The following is a 16,456-nucleotide window of genomic DNA, read 5'->3' as shown; positions in this document are numbered from 1 at the left end:
GCAATCAAATGATATATAGTCGGGGGAGATAGTGTAGTCGGGGCAGATAGTGTAGTGGTTTGGCGCCCACCAATCTGACGGACCGGGTTCGATTGCCGTCGGAGGTTTATCTGGGCTCTTCTTCCCCCGCCGTTGCCGTTCTTACGGCGACAAAAAAGTCCAGTAAAAGGGCCGCGGCTTCAAAAAAGATCAACACCGAAAAGAACTGTGACATCGGGTACTCTAGGCCGAGGTGGATGTTAGAGTAAATAATGGCTACCGATGCGTGTCGTTCGACATCCTCCTACCTGTTCATGACATCGCATTGTGTCTTATCGCATTGTACATTGTTTGTGACGTGTTCTGATGAAAAATATAACCCAACGATGTTATGTTATAATAATCCCGTAAAATCAATATCTTCCGTCGCTTTGCCAGGGATTATAAGCATACGACTGAACGGTCTAGGCCAGACCGTGCAAATGTACTCGGCGTCTGTTACATTGATATTGTGCAGAGTGTAAAACAGGTTTCTAAACTTGCCCCCCGATATTGCCCCATTAACAGGTTATACAGTAGCCAACACCTCAATCGCACGGATTTGGTTTTAATGATATTAAACATATGAAGTCAAGATTGACCCCATACGCCTGCTTTAATATTTTGCATCAGAAAACGATATCAATTTCATTGATTGGTTGAATAAGCATCATTCGCTGACTACATGTAGTGTATTTCGTTTGTGATGCTGTGTGATTGCGGAAAGCCAGATATTTCGAGCAAACTTTTGTAACAAAGCAATTAAAATTTTTGAGATTGCCAAGGTACATGCTCGTTTATTGTTGCTTTTTTATGCTTCCAGCGCCGTGCATAGAGTGTCCCGCAGTTGAAATGCAATAAATTTGAAGTGAAAACTGTATTATATGAAAAGGTTCACAGTGCAGAACCTACCAAGGTTCTGTTGTGAACGCGAACCTCTAAATTTCCGAGGTTCACACACAGAACGCGAACGTGAACCTCACGTTCACATCATCCCTAGTACACAGGAGGTCACGAAATAACATCATGTAACAGATTCATACCAACGGGTCCGCCCGCCCGAAGATGTTTAATTATTCCAAAGACACCTCACTCAGCTCTGCCGGTAAACCTGATTACGTGAGCAGACAGGACAAGAAATTGATAGCAATATATATGCAAATCCCGATCTTATTGACCGATTTTATGATGAGTAATCGAAAATTTTCGCGTTTGTTCACTAAACAGTACAGGGGGTCGGTTTATCACCCTATGGGAGCCCAAGACCCAAGTTTTTATGGGGGACGAAGTGCTGTTTCGTTTTTCCCAACGGGTATACGCCCGAAGATGTTTAATAATTATTGAGGGGTCTTACCTTTTCAAACATACCTCACTCAGCTCTACCGGTAAATCTTATTACGTGAGCAGAGAGAGGATAAAAATTGATAGCAATACTGCAATAGGCCTATCAATCCCCGATAATATTAAGCGACTCAATCATGTGCAGTCCCCCACAAGTTCGGTTTATCATCCTAGGGGGGGGGGGGGCTTCCGAAGTGCTGTTACGACCCTGTATACTATACATGATGAAAACAGCAAAGTGTATCTGTCCAGACGAGTTTTAGGGGCTTTGTGTAGGATCAATATTTCCAAAACTTCAGTAAATGCTGATTCTCAGACTTGCCTTCGGTGACGAGTGAAGTATGGCTGATTGGCTATCCTCTTGTCCTCGACAGAAGCGCAAATGTACTGCGAACATACTGCGCAAACGACTTCCGACTACAATTACATCATCTCTGCAAACTTTTTATTTCATACTCGTTCAACTCATGAAAATCCACTCATTCAACAATATTGGCGTGTAACTAAACAGTATGCAGGGCATATAATACTCGTCCAAATTTTCATAACCAACGATTTTTTCTTCATGAAGGCGGGCGCTCGGGTCAAGAAAGCACGGGATCGGCTCACCAACACCCGATCGCAACATATCGAACGAATTCAACAACAGACGCCTTGCAATCAAACACCGCTTTCAAAGCGGATATTGCAAATCACACAGTAGGGGATTAAGTTCCAGAGCCGATACTGGAAACAGTTTTGAAGTTTCGAGCCAAATTATACCGACTCTGGAACTTTGACACAATGAAATCTTAGTAACGGCACATCAGGCGGTAACCAGCGCAGCTGACTGCACCACATTCTGATCGCCGCAGACTTCAAACGTACGGACAATACCATACGAACTTTCCTCGTTCGCCAAGCGGAAATGCACCCCCATGAACACTTCCGCGTGACTGTAACCCAAACATGCTGTTGACATAATGGCTACGATGTTACAATGCCGTGACCGGCAAAGCCTGACAATTCGATTTCAAGAACAGAGAGCAATGATGCCCATTCCCCAACTGTTCTCTAGGATCGTACACTTGCACAGTGCAAGAACTTTGAAAAAGCCGCAAGATTTTTTGACTACTCAAACAGTCAGAACCCGTTACGGCTAGCTGGAATGATTCAGTCGTATCCAAGACTGCTTCATCCCATAAAAAAATAGAGAGAGGTGTGATAAATTAAAATTTCTCATCTGCAAGGCGCACATTTTATCATGGGGGGGGGGGAATACGGGATTGAATCCGGAGCTCGTAACGAACTCATCAACACAAGACATCTGACCACGACCATAACCACAGCCAGCCAAAGATACAAATCGCGATAGACACAGGTACACGGCGTCACGTAATGTTCGGATAGCGGCATCAATATAGATTTTCGTCTGTCGCGACGAAGTTGACTTCTTGAATAAGCGACACGCTTCCTTTTCAATCGCCGCTGGTTTGGAACTACTCCAAACCGAGCCGCTATCTCGTTAACGTCCGTATCTCTTTGCCGCAGCTTGTCACGGTAACCTTGAGCGCAGCATTCGGCATAAAACTTTCGTAGAGCGTAAGGTTTTCTGGAAATCGCGTGCGATAAGAAAACGGAGAAAAAAAGAACTAATATATGACATAGCACCATCGTCAGAAACGAATGTCACATTTGAGCAGAGATGAGAGCGGGTTTAGATTTCAAAAATGAAGTGACATCGGGCGGATTCGGATCGGACATGCATTTATGATTATTACTCAAGCATGAAGTTCCAATCATTTCCAATTTTCACACGAATTTCAGTCAAATAACAACCATTACCGGATTGGGACAAGAATTACGAATATGGAGCAGGATTTGGATTTCGAAACATCAAATCAGCTCATCTCTGCGTTCGACGCGACCGTCAAAACTACCCCCGAGACGGCATCTTATCCCGAGCGTACTTTTTCCAGCCGCGAACCAACCAAGATCTGATATTTTCGCAGTACACGCAGCCAGACACCTTCGCAATATCACAAAATCGGTGTCTAGGCGACGGGGTACCAATCGGGGAGAAACCATTCTGTTACGGCGGACAATGCAGTCTGCGCGTAGGACCACAGTGAGAACGAGTCCATATCTACGTCGAGAATCGGGCCTGCGATAATAAGCAATTCGAGACAAACCGTATGAAGCAACAAAAAAAATTCAAATCGAGAAAAGAGAGAGAAGTTGAGTCTCAACGCTCCCGACCGAGCGTTCTCTCTCCCAGTTTCAAAGCGGAAATTTGGCAGGGACTGGAACCAACAATCGCGTATCGTCGTGAGCCGTGATTCAAGATTTCTTGTCCTCGATTTCTTCTTGAGAATATTCGGCGACATACAATGATTTGTCGATTACCTGTTGAAAGAATGGTTGTGTGACGTCGCTATTACAAAACGGAATCGTCGCGCAATGAGACTGCAAGCACCAGAACGTGTTGGTGGCAGAGGGAGTCAATAATGAAATATTTTTTACTGAGCACTCGAGTAGGATTTTCCTATTTGCCAACATGCTCAAGTGGCTGTTTCAACGCAATGCTACTTCTTACCATTGCGCCTCGTTGTGCAAAATTGTCATAACTGGGAAATTAGACTCTGTCACGGTAGCCGAGTTTATTTTTGAAAATTGCGCCCATTCGCAGTATTCTGCGTTGAATGTTACGATGGACTCCGCTATTTTGAAAGAACAAATCTCAAATTGTATGCCAAAAGTATTCGACCAATTGAACAAACTTCATTTTTGGAATAAGAACATTTCAGACGTTCATTTCCTGATACCACTTGAAGTAGTTTTGACAGATATTGTAGATTGATACTTCTACTTGCACTTCGGTAGAAATTTGAATTGGTAAATTCTAAGGGACAAAGTTGGGTACCAACGTTGCTGCAGACTGGAATCAGTGCATGAATTACAGATTACTAGATCCGACATCAAACAGGGCCTGTAAAATGCTGCGGTATAATCCGCCAGTGTATCGCACGAAGCCTGTACAATACAAATCGCACTCACAGGCGGAATGGGCTTGATGTCTGTGTGTAGTTCTTCCTCGATGGCCTTCAGATTAAATCTGTCGGCGTACGTGATGAGATTGATAGCCAATCCGAGGTGACCGTATCGACCTGCAATTCACAAATTACCAGCACATTAACAAGTCATAATCACGATACACAAAATACAATTGTGGGGATCGAGTCACTATCTTCGAGCGACTGCAAATTTTGACTCGAAGTCAAGTTAAGTCATTCAGATTCAGCATTGATTGTAAACATTGTAAATCGAAGAATGACTGCTCTAATGGAATCATAAACAGATATCAAAAGTCCAATGATTCTGTATCAATTTTAGATTAGTAGTTCCATGGGTCACTAGCCATATTAAATAATCCACTCACTAAGCTAATGTTTGATTCCAAGGAATAAAACATCAATTGTATGGCATGGTAGGTTTTTGGCATGAAGCGCACCAGATAAAATACACATCATCTAGCTTCAAGAAGATCACGGATACACACGAGTGGGCTATCGCACTAATAACACGACTTGCAGCGTTTTCGAAGTCTGACAGTGAGAATGCATATTCGGCCCAACGCTACACCTAAACTCTGAATAAAATATGTGCCTCGCAATCCAAACCGTACCGGATCTGCCGATTCGGTGAAGGTACGTTTCCGACATCTTCGGAAAATCGAAGTTGATGACGACGTTGACGGCTTGAATGTCGATGCCGCGCGTAAACAGATCGCTGCACACCAGGTTCCTGCAGAGGCCTTGACGAAAATCGTGGAAGACGCGATTTCTGTAATCCTGCGTAGAAGAATCGCGTGTCAGACGCCATGCGATCAAAATCTCCAGGCTGACGGTCGAGCGACGAAAGTAAGAATCACTCGCAGACACGGGGCGGATCACCGCATAAATGTTATCAACAGATGTGGTGAAAGCAGTTATTACGACGCAGGAATAGGGTATTGCGGCGACAAGCATTTCGTGGCTAGTCGGTCTTTACAATGGTTGCAATTGTACTGCAGTATGTCTAATCGTTTGATTGTTATTTAATTTGATTAGTTAATTTAATTGTTGCGTCGTCCGTTCTCGTTTTCCTTTATATTCCACTGTTGCTGTTTCATTTTCTCCAATCGACTTCTATATCGGACGAGCAAGCAATCTTGCGAATCTTGCCATTTACGTATCATTATATACTGAACAAGCTATTCCACATTCTTCGTCTTTGGACTGCTTGTATTAGAACAGAAGATATTTGAGATACGCAACGCTTGCCGAGGTCCCACTCATTGAATCCAGTGCCGCGTCGGAATAGCAGTCATTATTGGTACTCATCAAGTACAAGAAATGAAGTGATATTAATGAGCACAAACAGAAGTAGTGATTCCAAAGTATGTGGAAAAGTAGGTGTTCTAGCATTTCTAAGCTTAGTATTGCCTTGAAATCTGTGACGTTGTATTCCAAAATCATAGCCAAAATCAGGTAGAGAAGTTGGCAAAACCTACTTGAGTACCCCAAAAAGGTAGAAGTGAGTACTTTGTTGCTGAGCACCTCTGGTAATTGATAGTGATAGAAGAACCATAGGAGGAAAAGGAGCGTAGGAGAAAAAGTCAAATGAGAACAATAATTTTCATAATGCATCTCTCAGTTTAACACATGTAACCTACAAACCTCATACTACAGATGTACCAAACATCATTATGTGTAACACCCGATTATACATACGATATACAACAGCAGCAACAGTAACCGTTATGTTCTAAGAATTTAAAATCTTTAAATAGTTAGAGAAGGGGGGGGGGGTGAATTTCGTTCGCGCAGTGAATTCTTAGTTCTTACATACTGCCAGTTTATGTGCATTGTGCATATATATTCGTTGCAACACAATCGATGAGCCACATGCATAGGGAACACTTGTGATATCATAATGAGCAGGCAGGTTCACAAATCTTGAAGTTTCAATCATACATAAGAATAATCCTTCCTCAGTTCATATCATTAAGGCTGAACTATACGCAATCATCCTTTTACTAGCAATTGGTGACATATGCAGAATAATCAATTTCGATCACTCAATATTTCTCAAATATGATCTAATATGATTACTCGAAAATACTGTCATCGCCATAATCAATTTCGATTACCCTTTGTCAGGTCGCCAAGAATAAATCAAAAGACTCGAAGCGAATAATAGCCCAATCGTCAGCTCACCTGCTTCATCCTGGCGTGAATGTAGAAGCACGAGTAACCCAGTTCCGTAATCTTCTTGGCAAGAAGCTCGACTCGGTGAGTGGAGTTGCAAAATATAATCGACTGGTTGATTTGCAGCTGAAAACAAAAATCAAAATCATCCCGCGTTCGTTCGCAACAAAGCAAGCGTAAAACCTCACCTTCGAGAACAAAGTGTTAAGGCAATGAACTTTATTCTTCTCTTCGAGAAACGCGTAATATTGAGTCACACCCTTTAACGTCAACTCGTCCATTAAATTGATTTCGTACGGCTTTTTCATGTATCGTTCCTGAGGCAAAAACGACGCGAAAAATTAGAGGCAGCCCTGAGGGAGGGAGTTCTATGGGAATCCCTATCGACGCACCATAAATTCTTTCACGGAACAGGGGAATGTAGCGGAGAACAAAAGAATCTGTCGGTTCTGTGGCAGGTACGAAACGATTTCCCCGATCATTCTTTTGAAGTCTTGAGATAATAATTTGTCGGCCTGAAATCAAAATTCGGAAAGTGTTGACTATTTTATTGCGTAAATAGTATTAATTGTAATGATTCAACATAAGCAGTTTGAGTCGGTGTTTTAGAATACTGATATTATTGAACCCTGCAACTAGGAACCATTCTATCACTGAGAATTGACGGGCACTATTTTGCTACGTTACTCAGAGTCTGCTGAATTTCTTATCGTAGTATGCATTCGATTGCCAGTAATCCTACCGAGTGTTCACCCAACGACAGCATTGCTACTTGACGACCCTTTTGATCGATCGCTAGGTGTTAATATTAAGGGCCAAAGACAACACATGTGATTTCTAATCTAGACGGTCAAGTCCAAGCAAGTTTGACTTATCGCAGACGAAAACAATTAGAATCACATGCTACGCCGTAAGGTCGTTTCCTAGCACCACTCTTCCAAGGTCAATTCGTTTGAAGACGAAATGTAGTCACACGGAAGGTAATTTGGTCATCCAGTTCCAGACTGGTTTTACCGACAGCCCATGTGACAACATTCAAAATTTCAAATGCATCATCGTAACTGATATGATACGAATATGACATTGAAATGAACGAGTATGGCGGTGAAAATGATTATATCCTGACAAGTGCCGTTCTCTCTCATTAACCCCACACAAAACCAGCTAACAACAGATAATGAAACAGGTATTCGAAATTTTTGCTAATTCAAATCAATTCATGGGTGTTTTTGGTGCAACCAAGGCCTAACCTTATGATGCAACCTATTCAAGTTCATTGTTTAAAGACAGGTGAAATAACAATATATGGCTTGCTTCCATTGTCTGGTCGCTGTCGATTTAAACGTGGACCGGTTCACGAAAGGAAAACGGTTGAGAACCATCGATGTAAGGTACCGGTTAAAAAGACATTCACATTGCAAGAGTTTGAATGATATGGAGGCACTTTGCAATCAAACACATGAATCAGCCATTTCGTGTCCATTTTCCAATTCCCGGGAGACTAACATATAACTTGAAAAAAAGTGGTACTTTCCATAGCACGATGTTTGAATTATACAATGTGTGCTGCGAATACGCTTGTTTATTCAGTGAACTGCTGCAGACGACGCCAATGCACGACTGCACATAAATGTTTAGACCAAAACGCTAGATGCACTTCATTAAGATTCTGTCTGTATATATCATCAAGTCCAGATTAAGTAGGGATCATGATATGATGAATACAATACTTTAAATATAGTGAGAGCAATATCATGAAAAATGACTCGTAGACAGATAGCGTGCGGCCACCAGCGGTTCTGAAAACTCTATTGGCTCACTGCCCTCTTATCAAGATCAATATGCCTTCATCACCCACCAAATCTAATTTGCCGGAGTTCTGTAATTGTTTTTCTACTTGTAATACCTAATCGAGTTGGTATGTTTGTATACTGTCTTCCGAAAATGAAGGCCAGAAGAAATTTTGCCCCAAAATTGCCACTTTAGATTTTTTTCATCACTCTGTGTCACGAATTCTTCTGCTTGACTGATATCAAGCTTTAGCACGATACGATCAAACTCGTGTGGCATGTTACGCTCAATTTGTAGTTAACCGACCCACTCACCTCGTCCAGGATGAACATGTTGCATCTGTCGACCTTGGCGATGCGCTTGCCCATCAAATCGAGTATCCGCCCGGGCGTGGCGATGATGACGTGGACTGCGTCGCGCAAAATAACCGACATAAGCAAATGACAACTCGACTACACCCAGAAAACCCGTACCGTTGCTCTCCAGTCGTAGAATGTCGTCGCGGAGGTTCGTGCCTCCCGTGGTCGCCATCACGTTTAGACTCCCCATGTGCCGGCTCATTTCGATTGCGATTTGCGAGGTTTGGAGGGCCAGCTCCCTCGTCGGTACCAGGACGATCGCTGCGAGCATATTAGTAAGTAGATCGGTAGCCAAGCGTGTATTTCGATGTAAGTATTACACAAAACAATTATTTGATATCGTTAATTTATTCACTAAAAACTTTTTGACAGACTCTCGCATGTAGCTAATGTCGTGAGTCAAATTCAAATTGCAGGAAATATTTTGTGTGTCTGATGCAGCAATAACAAAAACAAACGACTAATAAACGGTGAGCTACGGCAGAAACAATTCATTAACATTGGTAACCAGGTACACGTCCGGTTAGAAATAACCGAAAAAAGTTTTTAACCAATTATGTACTCGTTATCATTGTGTGAAGTAGTGGTACCAGCTGCTACAGTACACAAGAAACAAAAACACTTCTAGTGGCTTCTTTCTATTATCACATCACACAGACTATTACCTGCGTTTCAAATCTGATTCGCCACATTGCTAATGCTCGCTACTGACGAGGGACAGTCAGAAAGCTTTTATTGAAAAAAATCAACAATATGAACATATTGTTTCGCGTAATTCTGAAGTTCTACACTCCGAATGGCTTGTTTAGATGCAAATATTGATAGAAGGTGCGAAATTGCTTTGCGTCTGCTTAGTGTTATTATTCCAATATTTGCTTACGCACATTACAATAAAACCAGCTCGCGTGACCAACACTTCAAAAAACAACATGTCGGGTCGCATCGCTGCATCACAATTAGGGTGACTTTGAAATGTTCGCAAAACATATTGGATTTGGAGTTGTCAGTCTCAGCAAATCGGTGAGCAGTCGTCGGAAATTGAAATTCCTGAAGTTTTCTTTTAATCTGTCCCAAAAGGATTGAAACTTTATCCATCCAGACAGATGACGGTTGCACGATGGTTGAACCGAATTTGGACTAAAACTTGAGGGGGTCCGCGACAGTGCTATAACAGAACTTATAAATCCCCCTACCTTGAATATAATCTTTACTTTGGTCGCATTTTTCAAGCATCGGGATAAGGTAGGCTCCCGATTTTCCGGTCCCATTTTTTGCTCTTGCGAGTATATCGCGACCTGGTAAGGTTTTTGAAAAGTATCAGTGACGTACTCTAGCCGACACGGCAAACGCGTCACACCTGATAACGCAATAGGTATGCTCTCCTCTTGGATGGGTGAAGGCTGCTCCCAGCCTTTCTCAAAGATTCCCATCAATAGCTCGCGTTTCAGACAGAAATCTTCAAATTCATTGCCTTTCGTGGCCGTTACATCCTGCGAATTGGTCGAACGAGTCATTTAGAATTATTGTAATATTTGTTGCAAAACTCTCCCATGAAATCAAAATATTGGCAACTATTGTTATCTTGTCTAGATAATAGCTTACAATGTCAAGACGCAATATGGGAATGTTCGTTATTTCTGACACTTTTGGAGTCACATAGTGGTGATTTCAAGCAGGATATTATTCCTTTTAATCTTATCGGGCATAACTTTCCAAGTTCAAAACCTTGGGGGTACCCAGGCCCGTGAGCAATGTTCCCTATAAGCTGCGCGCGTGCGCAAATGTGCAGTGCTGACACGGTCTCTGCGCACAGAAAATCTAATTTGCGCACAAAAAATCCAAAGTGATGACCTTTTTTTAGTCGTTACGCACTGTTGTCCAAGGGTCTGCGCAGTGAGTTGGTGAGTGTGCGCAGACTCGTTAAAAATTAGAGGGAACATTGCCCGTGAGTGCATCTGATCCTATTACAGACCTAGACCGCGATAGTACTTTTGCTGCATATTCATGGCGGGCAGAGGTTTCCAGTGCTGTTCAAGTTTATACACAATTCTGACACAAAATGAGTTTCAACACTGAGTGACGTTTCTTGAATATGGCCCATATACTTCCAAGTTTTGCGATCCCATTACATTTTCAATTAATTTATCGTTTTTTTTGCTTCAGACAGATATGCCCGAAAACAAGCAACCCAAGTTTGAGTTGCGACCCATGTGTACTGTGTAGGAAACCACTGATTGGGGGTACACAAGCATTACACGATAATCAGACATCAAATTCACAAGTTTGTTCACAGAATGACATTATCAAAGACCAAGTCTTGCAGTAACGCAACCCACATAATTGAAATGCAAAATAAGCAATTGATTTGAATTATATAGTCCAACTTACAGTTGTCCTTTTTCTTCTGTCTTTAGGTGGGACGTGTAAATTTGCTTTCCAATCTTCACCCTCGCTGAAAGGAAATTGCAAGTTGATTACCCGTGAAACACAGCACATAAAAATACAGTAGACACTCACCCTACTTTCCCTGATTGGGGTTGCGCATTCGATGTGCTTCGGTCAGGCTGTTGTCGGGCATCGCCGTTTGCCGAAGGTTGTCGTGGTGGCGCGTTAGCATATTTTTGACGTTGATTTGTAATGTTTGTTGGGGGCATGACATTAGCCATATCGTAATTCAAAGTTTTTGAAATTCCCCAGTGCTGGACTGCTAGAATCTTCTTCGGAGGTCTTGTGGAAAACTATCCAAGATAAGTGAAATGTGGATGTCTCCAGATAACACGGAAATTGTGACCCTTCGGTGCTGGGATCCAATTCTTGAACAGCTATGCAACGAATACCCAAAATCTTTTTAAGGGAAATCGCCAGTAACACAAAATTCGCAAGGTACTAATATCATATGATCATTACTCAGTAATACACAGATACTGCAAAAAATGTAGAACCTGAGAGCTTACAATAAATCCACATCGGCAAGGTTTAATAACACGACAGATGCCCTGATTTAAATTCAAATTCGATTTGTAAGAATTGATGCAGCTACTTATTTTTATTACTATCCAAATAATCTGCATGATATCTTAATATGTCGTTGATAATATACAGAAAAATGCAAGATGAACGTCTTTTCAGAATATTGATACGGTATGGTAAGGTAATGAAATAAATGAGAATGCAAGTCAAACTAAAGCATAACAAATAAATGCACAATCGACGAAACATTATGATTGTAAATCCATAACAAAAGATAGATTCTAGTAGCTTATTAGATTTGTATTGTGTACAGTGGAGGACTATTCAGCGGAGCTGAACTGAAATTATACCTATTTTCTACATCCGCAATAGGTTTTTTGCTATTAATCTATTATAGCATCAGTAATCAGTCATATGAGAATACTTGACGTTCAACTAACTGTGTCTAGACGCAATACTTTCACCACATAAAACTTCACCATAAAACCTCCCGTCGTTTTCGTATTTAATAGCAAACGACAGTACTAGCTGAACAATTTTAGCCTGAGGCGAATCAAACCCTACTCCGTACGTTTACTATGTATTTATATCGGCAGACATCTTGCTAACAACAATTTTCCTTCGAATGAAGAATATGCCATATCTCGATCAGGTACGTCAAGAGTATCTTCGAACCATTTGCGATAACCTCACTAGACATTGGAAGCCTCTTATGCTAAATCAATCGTCCACTTTCGGACAAAGACGGCCATTTTCAGTCTGAATTTTCTTCACTGCGATCTTCTTTGATGGACGTTCTGCCCCCTGGTGTCGGTGGTACCAGAGTGAGTCATAAATATTACTTCGTTTGTGTAAACTCGCTTCCTCGCAATATCATAGCAGCATATTCTTCATGCATATAGTAGCTCCGTAATTAATTGAATTTTCCCTACAATATTTCATGACGATTTTCCAGTGTCTATCCTCACCACTTCCCATAATGTCGCTGGAGGGCATCGCAATTCTGACTCAGATTGTTTTGTATTTACATTTCTCATTTACATTTAGTCCGTGATCAAGCAGAATGCTAGCGACGGATCTTTTGTCCTCATATCAGGCAAATTTGAAAGAAACCAAGTAGTTTAATTTGCGAACTGTTTCTCAGTCAGTATTCTGGGAAAGTATGGCTAGGCCTAAATCGAAAATCGCAGCTCCACTCGATCTTGTAGCCGACGAGAAATCATGCGGCTATATCTTGCATCAGAAACGTTCCACACGTTGTAAAATGCGATGGGGCGAACTACTCACGGGAAAGGACGAAAGACAAATAAGCTGGTGTCAAATCACCCTTTTCAAATTCAGCTTGACGAATCCGAAACTGGGAATGCTAGCGAAGAAGGACTTGAAGTTGAAAGCGACGTTTCACTTCACGGAAGAAAATTTCTGTGGACTGGAAAAGGGACAGCACATCACCGAGCATGGCATGAAAAGGTACATCTGTATCATACTAAGAGACCAGCATATAATATTCCAAGATGCAATCATTGCCATGACGAATGCAAATCATGACGTTATACAAACATGGTACAATAAAATAACAAATGCAATGCGATATATGTACAGATGGAAGATTCTGGCGATCAATGACACTAAATTTCTGCATGTCAGTAAAGCAAATACAAGCGTATGCTTCAGTCTCCATAATTCTAATGGTAGTATGAAAGGAAAAGTCCTTTTACACAAACAATATAAAACCGAAATGATCGAGAAGGTTGAAGAACAGCAAGAGAAATTACCGGATGGATCTCCTTGCGTCCGTGCACTACTTGATATCAGAGACCACCATGACAGGTTGTGTTTCATCCTCGAATGTGGCAAGAGCCTTTCCAGCATCATCAACAGCGTCAATCAGACCCACCCGATCGGTTTGGACTTCTACCAGAATCCTAATTTGGTAAAAGTTCCGAGACAGCCAAAGAGGGACATGCAAGCAAGTAGTTTCAAAAAATTACCAGATGAAAGCAAAAGTCCAAAAACAAATACATACGTCCCAAACCTTCAAAGAAGTACCGACAAAAGCCAACTCCCCAAATCAGACCAACGTCAACACACAAACGGAGAAGGTACACATCTTCCTAGAGTCGAACTGCCCCAAACACGCGCCAACAATGCTCCGCAGACTCACAACCACAGAGGCCGCCCGCCTCAAATCCCACCCAGAGACCAGGATGATGATTTGAAAAAAGCCAGTGACACAGTTGTGTCCGTCGATTCGGGATTCCACACTTCCAATTGCACGCAACTCACCACAGACACTCAATCGTTGAGCCTGGGTGTCTCATTGAATGGTAGCAGTAGTCCTTATGTAAATTTAGACGACCTAAATATGTCTGCACCTATGTCCTCAATGCAGTCACAAGATTTAGTACTATCAACTATTCTACACGAGGAACCAGTTCCTGAGTTGCCTACTCGTGATATCCCCATCACAGCTCCAACCGATCACTCCGTAGATTTAATAGAGCGCGCACTTCGCAACCAAACTTTACCGCCGCTAGATCCTAACCCTGAAGCCCGTCTGCCTGGATATGAGAACAGTTTAAACATTGAAGTCACCATTGACTTGGTTTTGCACCATAACCATGGCGATAACATTGATGTAAGCTTGGGACTGCCTCATTCGGCATATATAGCGATTGTACTTGGACTTGAAAATGAAACAGTGGCCGATGGGGATTGGAGAGGTCTGGCTTCAGCCCTTGCAATGTCTTTCGAGGATGTGATGCAAATTGAAGCTGCGACACATCGCAGGGAGAGATTGTATCCGGCACATATTGTATTGGTGCACTGGTTACGAACGCAGGCACCCTACCCGTTCACTCGCGCATCTTTGAGAAGCTTACTGTCACAAGTGATGAGCAGGCCGGATTTGGCCAACCTCGTACCGGCTGAGGATGTGTAAGGCGTCATCTGAAGACATTCTTCCTATTTTTGCAGACAATGATACACAGAATTTTTTAATAGTGTTGCTAGTACTGAGTTTACACAATGATGTGTCCAGTTCAATGAATATCTGCCAATGAGATTATATGCATCTAGAATTATGTACAGTATTTGCTGCTGCTTTGTGACCATTTTTCTTAACACTTGCAGTCCTTGATTTCTAATATTTTGCGAGCTTATTTTGTACAGTTACTGGTTGTTATGTATATGCTTTACATCGGAGGGGTCAGTTTGCTCAAGTGATTTATAGTTTTGGATTATTCACTCTCCAAGTTTTTGAGTATCGACTACCTACGTGCTTTAAATTTTTGAAGTAGAATTTAGTATTTGGATAGATTTGCTTTACTATCACGACTGAAATTTAAAGAATTGAGCAACAAGGCCACTATATCAGAGTACATCAATGGGAGATAATGGACAACAAAGATGGATCAATTTGTGGCTTGAGTGTAGGTCTGTACGAAATGCATCCTACAATTCTGAAATCTGCCACCAGTCAATGACTCATCTTCTCGAGGAAATTTACAAACATTTCATTTTACGCTTCCAGTAGTTCCAGCACGTCTAATTGCTTACCAGTCTTACATGACATTAGATGAAAATGAGCACACGATTGTTGCGCCAAAATCCTTCTTTATTCACAATCATCTACACGAAATAATATCAAATACGCTCATTTATGAGGGGCATGCAGGATTTCATGTTCATGAAGTTCATCCAGAAACTTCTGAGATGGAGGTCCTGCAAAAGAGGAATATTAAGAGTTGATACACGTAGAATTTCATTGCAAATGTTATTCTTCAAGAGTCGAAGCACAAACTGATAAATATGGGCTGCCTACCATGCAAGTCAACCACTTCGGTGTTATCAAAACTGGTTGAATTCAAACAAACCAGGCTTACCTTAATTATATGAGCCTCTTACAGCCGGAATTTCAACCAAATTCCGGTTACGTATTATCAATTAATGAAACCTAAAACTTGCTTAAAAGAAATAATATCCTAATCAAGGTCTGGTGGAACTTGATCGTAAAGCACGAGTTTGGGTAGAGGTCATTGGACAAAGGTCAATTCAGACGTCAATGTCAGCAAAGCATGTACAAACAAAGGTACAACTCACCATAAACCCAATTGCCTTTTTCGTCTCTGATACTTTTACTGAAGTTAGAACCCCCTGGAAACAAAAATATGCTAACAATGCAACAATAATCAATAAAATGTTCCATCTTACTGGATGCCATAGAAGCCTTGTACCAGGCGTATGTCACAGCTAGGGCCGCAACACCGAAGGACCACTGCGTCTTCCAGTCGCCGATATTAGCTCTGTAGAGACCCCTCAAGTTCATTGAAACGTACTGAAAGAATCCAACGTTCTTCGGTGGATACATCCATGACGCATATTTGGTCGGGTAATTGCTGGTATATTTCGTATATTTACCCATTTCAATTGTATTTTACCCTGTGAATTCATACGCAAGACATTGTAGTTAGCTGGTCGGCACACCTGTAGGACTACTTGTATTGCCATGGCCGTAGTACAGCGATTCCATATTCTGGCATTTCAACATGACTTCCTCATCATAATTTCTGCAAGTACATTATGTACAGAATTCGAGGTATTCTGGAATAGATTCGCTACCATAAGGTTGCCCACTTCCCCTTGTAATGTTAACTTGGGATGTTACTCATGCCTTGTAATATACATATGAATAGGGTCGGGCACAATGATTCGTGTACTCCAATCTAAATCGAATATATATTCTAATGA

The 16,456-nt window shown here is 41.7% G+C and overlaps 3 protein-coding genes across 4 annotated transcripts in view; 1 reads left to right on the top strand and 2 right to left on the bottom strand.

Moving 5' to 3' along the window:
• LOC145450323 (uncharacterized) overlaps positions 1-16,185 on the bottom strand; it is a 142,798-nt gene extending 126,613 nt beyond the window's left edge. Inside the window, exons 1-3 of one of the 2 annotated variants that reach the window (XM_080328839.1) lie at positions 15,920-16,185; positions 15,809-15,862; positions 15,322-15,430 (exon numbers count right to left, since the gene is read on the bottom strand). In XM_080328839.1, coding sequence (XP_080184965.1) covers positions 15,363-15,430; positions 15,809-15,862; positions 15,920-16,130 — 333 coding nt within the window. In that variant the 5' untranslated portion in view covers positions 16,131-16,185 and the 3' untranslated portion in view covers positions 15,322-15,362. Of the gene's footprint in view, positions 1-15,302; positions 15,431-15,808; positions 15,863-15,919 lie in introns of those variants that run through there. The other variant, XM_080328838.1, reaches the window with a different exon arrangement.
• LOC145450322 (putative ATP-dependent RNA helicase ddx6) lies at positions 1,788-11,706 on the bottom strand. Its single transcript, XM_080328837.1, has 12 exons — positions 11,255-11,706; positions 11,126-11,189; positions 10,095-10,227; positions 9,931-10,032; positions 8,852-8,998; positions 8,693-8,787; positions 6,980-7,102; positions 6,776-6,904; positions 6,597-6,713; positions 5,024-5,189; positions 4,396-4,505; positions 1,788-3,744 (listed from the first exon to the last, which is right to left on the bottom strand). Exons 1-12 carry the CDS (start codon positions 11,401-11,403, stop codon positions 3,679-3,681), a joined length of 1,401 nt encoding a protein of 466 aa, XP_080184963.1. The 5' UTR covers positions 11,404-11,706; the 3' UTR covers positions 1,788-3,678.
• On the top strand, positions 12,729-15,079 carry LOC145450319 (uncharacterized). Its single transcript, XM_080328833.1, has one exon. The coding sequence runs from the start codon at positions 12,870-12,872 to the stop codon at positions 14,646-14,648; it is 1,779 nt and encodes a 592-aa protein (XP_080184959.1). The 5' UTR covers positions 12,729-12,869; the 3' UTR covers positions 14,649-15,079.
• Positions 16,186-16,456: the final 271 nt, after the last annotated feature.

Source organism: Botryllus schlosseri, chromosome 11 (assembly GCF_051294905.1).
Source record: "Botryllus schlosseri isolate E-star chromosome 11, Bs_hap1, whole genome shotgun sequence".
Classification (NCBI taxonomy): domain Eukaryota; kingdom Metazoa; phylum Chordata; class Ascidiacea; order Stolidobranchia; family Styelidae; genus Botryllus; species Botryllus schlosseri.
The sequence above is the reverse complement of the archived record's forward strand: the minus strand, read 5'-3'. Positions and strand labels throughout refer to the sequence as shown.

What these genes read in the sequence shown, in the direction of transcription:
- LOC145450322 (XM_080328837.1), bottom strand. Translation starts at nt 11,403, where the DNA reads ATGGCTAATGTCATGCCCCCAACAAACATTACAAATCAACGTCAAAAA. An exon ending in AAGTAAAGATTATATTCAAG is followed by an intron (nt 8,999 to 9,930) that starts GTAGGGGGATTT and finishes ATATGCTCGCAG; the next exon opens with CGATCGTCCTGGTACCGACG. An exon ending in TTCACGCCAGGATGAAGCAG is followed by an intron (nt 5,190 to 6,596) that starts GTGAGCTGACGA and finishes TCTTCTACGCAG; the next exon opens with GATTACAGAAATCGCGTCTT.
- LOC145450319 (XM_080328833.1), top strand. Translation starts at nt 12,870, where the DNA reads ATGGCTAGGCCTAAATCGAAAATCGCAGCTCCACTCGATCTTGTAGCC.